General features: G+C 56.1%; 1 protein-coding gene across 1 annotated transcript; it reads left to right on the top strand.

Annotated features, from left to right (window-relative positions):
- The first annotated feature begins 500 nt into the window (after positions 1-500).
- CIST1 (colon, intestine and stomach enriched 1) lies at positions 501-4,421 on the top strand. Its single transcript, XM_060094458.1, has 4 exons — positions 501-600; positions 2,868-3,047; positions 4,149-4,305; positions 4,412-4,421. The coding sequence occupies exons 1-4, from the start codon at positions 501-503 to the stop codon at positions 4,419-4,421; spliced, it is 447 nt and encodes a 148-aa protein (XP_059950441.1).
- Positions 4,422-9,033: the final 4,612 nt, after the last annotated feature.

Below are 9,033 nucleotides of genomic sequence, written 5' to 3'. Positions count from 1 at the left end.
CAGATTTGAGAGGATGCTGGGCCCACCCCCAAGGGGCCCCGATCTGGGTGAGAGAGAGCCGTACACAGACATCCCCAGCCAGTGGGATCAGGGACAGGGCAGAGAGGGAGAGAGGGCCAGCCTGGCCAAGAGGAGGGGTGGGGGGGGGTGACAGCTTGGGTTTGGGGCAGCCATAGAGGGGGCACAGAGAGATGGGGGTTCCAGGGGGAACTAGAAGGGGCAGGGGGTGTCCTGAGGGGATAGGCAGAGTGTAAAAGCTTCAGGGTCATGAGTCAGGAGGGCTTGTTAGGAGAGGTGGAGGGGTCCAAGTGGAGAGGGGGTCAGGAAGGTCGCCCCTGGTGAACCGTAGCGCCCCCCAGAGGCCCTGCGTCCGGAAGCCCTGCCTCCGCCTCGCCCCTGAGCAGCTCCGCGCGCCGCCAGCAGGGGGTGCACAGGTGTAAAGAGCAGGCACCTGGCCACACACCTGTGCGGAGCCCGCAGTCCCCCCTCCCCACGCAGGAATGGCGGGCTCCCAGCTGCCGCAGCCGCTTTTGTTGCTGGCTCTGGTGCTGCTGCTGAAACCTGGTGGGAGTTCAGGAACTGCCAGTGTCACCTCTACAGGTAAGAACAGGTAAGAAGGAGATCCAGCTTCCAGGAAGCTGGAGGGGGCATATGGCCTAGCCACACACCTGGCATCTGGACTCCTCCCTTAGGCCACGCTGCTCTGGCACTCCATCCCTCCCCCCAAAAGGGCTGCTCCTTCTCCCAGAAGCAAGGTGGGGAGGTCGTGAGAACAGTGGGAGCACCACCACCCTTCCACCCCCTGCCCCAGCCCTGAGGCTGCCATTTCCGCCACCCCAGCATAACCTGAGCCAGCGAGAGGCTGGTGAATGCTTCATACCCAGTTTGAGGTTCCGTTTCAAAACTCAATTTTTCTTAGCCAGAACCCAAAGGGAGAAGTGTGAGGTCCCCAGGACCATGGGGGTGTGGGCGGGAGAAGGGCTCACTTCCTGGTCACTGAGCATCTATGGCTCCCAGGAGAAGTTCTTGGCGCCTGACTTAATTTCTTTCTGCTCCCTTATAAGACAGTTCCCAGGGTGGAGAAGTCATCGCTCTCTCTGACCCATGTCCCAGCCCCAAACCTGGAATATCAGAGTGGAGGCCACCGCACGTGAGACTCTTATAGCAGACAAGGGCTTCACTTAGAAGGCACCACATTTATCCCCATTTCATAGCTCTGGAAACTGAGGCTCAGGCAAGCCGAGTCTCCCTTCCTGTGCCAGACCCAGATTAGAACCAGCTGACTTGGCTCATGCCAGTCTCCTGGTCTAGGAGTCTCTGGGCAAAGCAAACTCCTGACACAGTGCATAGAAACAGCCCCATTTTACCTTCTGGTCAACTCTCCAGCAGCTCGTGAGTGCCTGCTCTGTGCCAGGCACCCAGTAGAGTTTATGTCCTCAACAACCTACTCCTTGCAGGCCCACTAGTTTTCCTCAGTTTGCTTTAGAAGTTCAACTCCTCAGAGGTCTAGCTTGGCTTGGGGTCCACTGTGGCCCCTGAGTCATCTTCATTTCAGCAGATAACTCTTCTCATTTGTATTCTTCCTCAAATAATGGTGGGAGGCATTCTGGGGAGGCTGAACTCTTAGTCCTTGACTCCGTGGAGGTCTTTGAGGGGCCTTCCTCCCACTTTCCAGTCACCTGGGACCAGACGCTCTACCATTCTGAGCCTCAGTTCCCCACCAGTAAAATGGGGATGAAGTCAGGCCAGCGCACCATGCCTCTTCTAGACTCATCTGTCATCCCCGCAGAGCCTGGGAAACTGGACAGAGAAACAGGGTCTGCATGTGGACCCTGCCCCCTCCTGGGGCCAGTGCCAGATATTATTTCCGCATTTCTGCTGCTTGGGGTGAGGCAGGGGAGGAAGCACAAAGATTGGTCCAGGGCAGAGTGGATGGGGAGGGGGGGCAGGGAGTGGTTGATGAATGAACTTGCAAGCAGTTAAGGTGCCCAGCAGCCTGGAACTGGGAAGGAAGTAATTGTGGGGGGCAGCCCATGAAATCTTTACCCACCCTCAGCCTGGCCTCTGGGCTCCGTGTCTAGGATGGGGTAGAAGCTAGGGAGCAGCTGGAGCAAGGTAGTGGGGGTTCCAGAGTCTTAGAGCCCAGGCCTCTGTGCCCCCAATAAAACTCTGAGTTTAGCCATGGGGACCTTCCAGGTACCCGGGGAAGCAGATTAGGGCTGATCCTCCTTGGGAGCTCAGAGGTGGATCTCTGCCGTCAAACATCACCTTGTACCGGACCTGCGTGAGCTCTCAGAGACTCTGACTTCCTGTGATGTCCATTTTACAGACAAGGAATCTGAGTCCCAGAAGGTTTAAAAGAGTTGCTCAGCATGCTGCTTGGGTTGCAGCCATTCCCTACATCCAGAGATTTCTAGACCCCCTGAAGCAAGAATAAAGGGCAGGGAGGGTCCACCCTGAACTGGAACCCTGGCTGTGGGAGTTCAGATAAGGAAATTCAGACAAGGGCACCTCAGTTTGCCACTAAGCACTCACGTGGTGCACTAAATCCTCCAAGTCTCCCTAAGTGGTGGGTGTCGTCTATCTGACATAATAGGGAAAGAGGCATCCAGAGGGGAGTCTGGGCCAGGGTCACAAGCCTTTGTTCCTAGTCATCTTCTCCCTGCACCCCAATGGTATTTTCTTTTCAGGTGTTACAGTCTCAGAGATGGAGAACTTGACTTCCTAATCTCTGACTTCTCCCTCCAGCCACCCCTCCCCTACTTCACTGGAAAACCACAACAGACAAGAGAGCCCAGAGACAGGCTCCACCCCGCACCCTAGCACCCCTAGTTCAGAGGCAGGTTCCATAATCCCCTCAAATTCAGGGGCAACCTCCACCATGCAGCCCACCTCCTCACAAGCAGAGACAGTCACCCACTCCAACTCCGGCTCTCCCAGTTCAGAGCACACCCTCACCTCCCACTCTAGCCCCCTGAGTTCCATCTCCTTGACCACCCTGCATAGGGCCCCACTCACCCCAATCTCAGCACGGTGCCTTCCTCCGTGTCCTCGGCCACCACTGACAGGACATCCGTGGCCTCTGACCTTGGTGAATATTGGGACATTTGGGCAGATGGGGGATGGTTGCGGATACCAGGGTGCAGTTCTGAGATAGGCCACCAGGGGGAGACACAGTCCTAAGAATATGCTGGGAAGGGCCTCTTCTCCCACCCCAGCATCTCCTAAACCTCTTCAGACCTTCTTCATTCCAAGCACGTTTTATTAAGCACCTATCCTGTGTCGGGCCCTGTGAGACACAGTTATGTTGGGAGACAGGTTATAAGTAAATTACATATTTGTTTATAAAAGAACAAAGTAGAGCAGGATAAGGGGTTAGAATGTGAGTGCAAAGGTTTTGAAATTTTTAAAGATTATTCAGCCAAGGTCTTGGTTTGAAGGAGGCGAAGGAGGGAACCCCGCAGGTAGCTAGGGGGAGAACAGCCCAGGCAGTGAGCACAGCAAGTGCAAAGGCCCTGAGGTAGGACTGCGCCTGGTGCATCTGAAGAAGAGTGAGATGGCTGGAATGGGGCGAGTGGGGGCACTAGTCGGGGGCAGTGAGGGTGGGGAAGTTGCAGGGTGTGATCATACAGGGCCCCAGGGGTCCAATAGAGGCCAAGCATTTTCAGAGGGTCTAGAAAAATCTGTCATTCAAAATAATACATTGTCTCCAAAACATGCAAAGAAGAGTGCAAACACGAAGCGTAATAACATTTTGCTTAAAGTCACAGGATATAAACCATCTTCACGAGGTGTCAAATTTTGCACGTATCCTCAGAAAGTCGCTGCATTTGGGAACAGAGTTCTAGGTTGGATTATTTTTTTCACTTTGCAAGAACTCCCAGAAGTGGCCAACAATGGCTGTGGAAACAGAGTGAACAAAATTGGTTGCTTGTAGACAAATATATTCAAAATAAAAAGAAAAAAGAAAAGAAAAGAAAAACAAAAGTAAAAGGATAAAAATGTGCTTGAAGAAATGGTTACAGCAGAGACTGGAGAGGGAATTAAGCACAGCTTCCTGAGAGGGGACTTAAAAGGCACTGGGCCCTGGTGGGTGTCTCAGGCTTAGAAGGGATGGGGTCTAGGGCTGACACAGAGCTCCCCTCCAGGTGACACTGGGGCCCCCGAGTTGCACGGGAACCCAGGTGTGGTGGTGGCCGTGTGTCTGCTGGTGTCTGTTTTGCTCATCGGATGTGTGATAATGGCTGTGAGGTGCTGCCACAAAGGTGTGTCTGAGTTCCAGAAGCTGGATGAGGTATCCATGGGGTTGGGGGGAGGCTAGGCTGGGGAGATTGCCCTCCCAAGCAGGGCAGGCCCCTGCTGAAAAGCCCACTGGTGCCTGAATAACCTCTTGTGCGTGTTCCTCCTTCAGGGGCTTGTGAGCTGAAGGTCATCCTCTGCCTATCACACACTGGAGTGATCCTCAAGAGGCTGGGATGGGGGGCTTGGATGGGGTTGGGGTGTCTGGAGAGGGGCAAGGCTTGTGGGAATAAAGCCCCTGCTGTTCCTCTGAGGCATCTTGAATCATGGATTCATTTGACAAACATTCTTGAGTGCGTACTATGTGCTGAGGTCACAGTGGGGACCATTTCTCCACCCTTACGGAGCCAACAGTCTCAAGGGGAAAGACTGACAACAGCCAGGAGATCAAGTGACACGATTTCAGATGGCTGAGGACCAGAAAGTCACAGATTGGGGTTGTGGCTGGATCCCAGGGTCCCATGTGTCCAGATTTTCAGAGAGGGTAGGGAGGTCTCTCTGGAAGGTGCACCACGTGGCTTGTGGGATCTTAGTTCCCTGACCAGGGATTGAACCAGGGCCTTCGGCAGTGAGAACGCAGAGTCCTAACCACTGGACCACCCAGTGAAGTCCCTGGAAGGTGATATTTGTGCCAAGATCTGAAAGGGCGAAGGAGCCACCCTGGGGGACACCAGGGAAGGTGTCCCAGGAAGCAGACACAGCAAGTACAAAGGCCCTGTGGTAGGAAAAACTAGGGGTGTTTGGGAAACAACAAAGAGGTGAGCAGGGTCAGAGCTGGGTGAGGGAGGGATCTGTGGGGCACCAGGTGGGCTATGGGAAGAAGTGTGAGTTTTAGCCAGAACACCATGGGGGAGTCTCCAGCCAGCAAGTTCCAGAATCCAACCGGTCTTCTTTCAAGTCTTTAGGAGGGCAGATCAGCAGGGGTAACCAGGAGGCAGGGACAGCCCGTGCAAACGCTTAGACACTGGAAAGGGCCAGAAGCATGCAGAGAACAGGGAGTCAAAATGCCCTCCCCTCCTCGACTCCCATTGTCTCAAGTCCTGTTTCCCAGGGTCTGAGCATGGGCGTCCACTCTCTTCCCTCCCATTGTACAGGATGGAAAACTGAGTTAGGGGAGGTGCAGGCCTGGGACTGGGGACCCTGGTGGGTCTGTGGGTTCTTCCTTCTACTCACTCCACCCTCAGGGACTTTCCAGGCTTCTCTAGCAGATTGGGACGCCGAGGCTCCAGGCTGGGTCTCGACCGTGTGCCTTGGCCATGACTCAGGCCTGGAGCTGCCCCCTCAGGGCTGAGTTTGACCCACAGTGAGATGGGTGGTCAGAGAGGCTGGGGGTCAAAGTGACCCAGCACATCGAGGGGAAGCCCGCCCAGGGGAGGGTCATGCTCTGATGATTCTTGGGGGCAGAGGGGACAGCAGGGCCTCCCAGGCAGGCAGCAGTTCTGGTGAAACATTAACTCATGGTGGCTTGGGAGGTGGCAATGTCACATGAACCCTTTTCCCCTGACCACAGCCCTCCTCACCCCACAGCCCCTCCTGGGGGCCCCAGGCTCCTGCTGCAGCTCCAGCCCCATCTGTTTGTAGAGAGTGTTGACCAGAGGACCAGAGAGGGTCATCAATCTGCCTGGGGCAGCAGAGCATGGTGGGCAACTTTCCCGGAGCCTCCAGGGACCTCCTGAGAGCCATCTTCAAACTCCTGAAGACATACCTCATGGGCTCTGGCTGTGAAGCCCATGTCCCAGACCCCAAGCTGGTAAAATCCTTCTATTCTGACCTCAAAACTGCACCTCTCTCTGCCTCTCCGTCTCTCTGCTTCTCTGTCTCTGTCTCCATCTTTCTGTCTCCTCTTCTCTCTCTGGCTCCCTCCCTCTTTCATAAGCAAACACAAGAACAATTCAACTTAACACCTGCCCACTCTGGGCCCGCCCCCCCCGCACCCTCACTCCCCCCACAAACACACGTGGTCACTTGCTCCTGGCCGCTCTCTCTCACACCTTCTTGGTGACACCCTCACACCCTCCCAGTCGCTCTGCCCCCCACCTCCCGGCTGGGTCCTGAGGGTAGTATGTGGGTGTATCCTGCTCAGGCCTGGCGCTCAGACAGTTAAGGGGCTCCACTTGGGCGGGGACCCTGGGCCACCTCTCGGGCAGGCTAAGTCCTCCCCTCCCCCACTCCCTGCGAGGTCACAGGACTCAGGCAGGACTCAGTGGCGGCAGTGAGCGTCAGGCCTACCCAGGCCTCGCAGAGCTGGTATGAGTTTGGGGGGTTCTCAAGTAGTGGGCTGGGGTCCCTGCACCCTCCAGAGCTTGGCTGGGAGCTAAATGGATCTCCCATGGGGCCAGGGGACTTCCTCCTGAGGGTCCTGATGCTCCAAAGCTGCTGACTTGGGCAGGGAGTTGGGAGAGGGCTTGGGGAGTATGTCTGGGCGTCGAGCCCACTGCCCTTAGACGGAGGCCCCTGCAGAGGGCCGGGGGGTTGCCCCACACTGGTGCCTGTGGTCTGGCCCAGGTTACCTTGACTGAGTATCTGCAGGCTCCAAGAGAGGAGGCAGGGTATGGGAGTGGGCTCCCTGTCTAGGGGGGGCTCTCACAGGAGTATAGCAGGGCTCTCAGAGCCCAGAGGTCTCACGTCCATCTCCCCAGGTTCAGAGACACCTCATGCTGCCATGAGGCGCAGCAGAACAGCGCTCTCCTTCCCGCTACACGAGGTGAGCAGTGGGGAGCGGGCTGTGACTGAAGTGGGGTGCCCTTGTCCAGGCCATGGGGGAGAGGGGGGGTCCCAGTACTTGGAAACACCCAGAGCTGCCTGGAAACCCACTTACAGATGGGGGAACTGAGGCCCATAAAGGCCACTAAGACCAGATCCAAGTATCCAGCCCCAGGCTGCAGCCATTGCTTTTGGGAGCAGGGGACTGGGGTGGGGGGCATTGGGGAGGGAGGGCACTAGGGACCCCTTGGGTCTGGATGCAAGGTTTTTGATTGCCCAAGGAAACGGGGCCTGGATGCCCTCAGTCCAGGGTGCGGAGGGTGTGAGGCCAGACATTCGGGGCAGGGAAACTGAGGCAGGAGAAAAAGACAGTAGTGAGTGGGGAACTGGGCAGGAGCTGGATTTGAATCCCAGGCTGATGCCTGAGTGGCTGGTAACTTCTCTGGGACTCTATATGCTTATGTAAAAAAAAGGGTGGGGGGCTAAAATTTTGTGGCTGGAGAGAAGTCAGGATGAGGTGGGCCCCGGCAACAGGCAAGGTCCTACACGCTTTAACTCATTTAGCCACGCCCCAGCTGTCTGTGGGAGGAGGAGAAAGATAAGGGTAGTCTCAGTTTACAGAAGAGGAAACTGAGGCCCAGAGAGGCTACCTCTCCCTTTAGGTGAATGGTTGAGCAAGATTTGAACCTGAGTCTTTGGGACCCTTGTCTGTGCTCTGAACCCCTGCCATTGAGCTGAACCCCCAACTACTCCAACCGCCCAGGACAATCCCTGACCCTCCTCTTTAATGTGTTGTGTGATCAGGCAGCTCCAGTGAACCCTGGCAGCTGGCTCCCTCTCCAAGTCGCACCTTCTTCCTCTGCAAAGTGGGGACCACATTATGCTCCTCCAAACACTCAGTTTACAGCATCAGTCATTCCACTTGCACGTGGAGTGCCTACTGTGCTGGGCCTGGGAACATGGAGGCTCACAGGCTGGGCAGACAGAAATTAAACCAAGAAAAAGGATAACCTCTGGAGGTGGGTGAATGTGAGTGAGGCTGCCCAGGCTGGGCAGGGAGGGCTTCTCTGAGGAGGTGACTTTTGAGCTGAAGAATGGATAAAAACAAGCAGCCAGCCATGGGGAGAGCTGGGGGAAGGGAATTTCCTACAGAAGGCACAGCCTGTGCAAAGGCCCTGAGGCAGGTTTAAGGAGCAGCTACGACAAGGTTGGTGAGGCTGAGGCAGGTTGAGTGAGGGGAGAAGAGGAAGGTGAGAGGTGATGAAGGGCAGGGACTAGGGCACGTGGGGTCTTGGGGGCTGCGGTGAGGGGTGTGGATTGTGATCTAGGGGTGCTGGAGGCCACGGGAGGGTTAGGATCAGTCAAGGGACAGATTTAGGGTTTGTCTTAGAGGCAGGACTTGGGGTCGCAGCCAGAGCTAGCTCGTATCAGGATCTCAGAGACAGGAGAGATGGACAAATCAAAAGACAGCTTCTCAGCCTCCCCGCAATCCCTTCCCCACCCAGGGCCTCCTGCCAGGCCTTCTGTCCCCACTCCAGACTCTCAACGAGGAAAGCAATTAGTCTGGAGTGGCAGGTTGATTAAAGCTGCAGCTGAGAGGTCTGGAGGACCCTCCCCTCCTCAACCTGCAGCTCTGAGAGCCCCCATCCTTACCTTACACTACCCCGGCAGGGAGCAGCCGGGCTAGATCCTGGGAGTCGGGGCTTGCTGAAGAATCCACCACCCAAGCCCCTGCAGATGCTGTCGACTGCTCCCCCCAGGGCCTGTCTTGTCTGTTTCACCCCAAAACCAGCCAGGCCCCCCACAAGCCCAGACCCAAACATCAAGCTGCCTCCTCTCGCTCCCCCTGGGGGCCATGTGGAACCTGAATTCACCAGATCGTGGCGCTTCATCCCAAATCTTCCCCATCTAGGTCATGGTGGCCCCACCCATCCAGAGAACTGTGTGACAAGTCACCCATCATAATCACGAGTTACCCTTGAATCTCCTTGAACACCCTATGGCCATGGCCCATCTCTCAGCCACCAAAAC

This window comes from Mesoplodon densirostris, chromosome 3 (genome assembly GCF_025265405.1).
Source record: "Mesoplodon densirostris isolate mMesDen1 chromosome 3, mMesDen1 primary haplotype, whole genome shotgun sequence".
NCBI classification, from domain to species: domain Eukaryota; kingdom Metazoa; phylum Chordata; class Mammalia; order Artiodactyla; family Ziphiidae; genus Mesoplodon; species Mesoplodon densirostris.
This window is presented reverse-complemented; position numbering and strand designations above follow the sequence as displayed.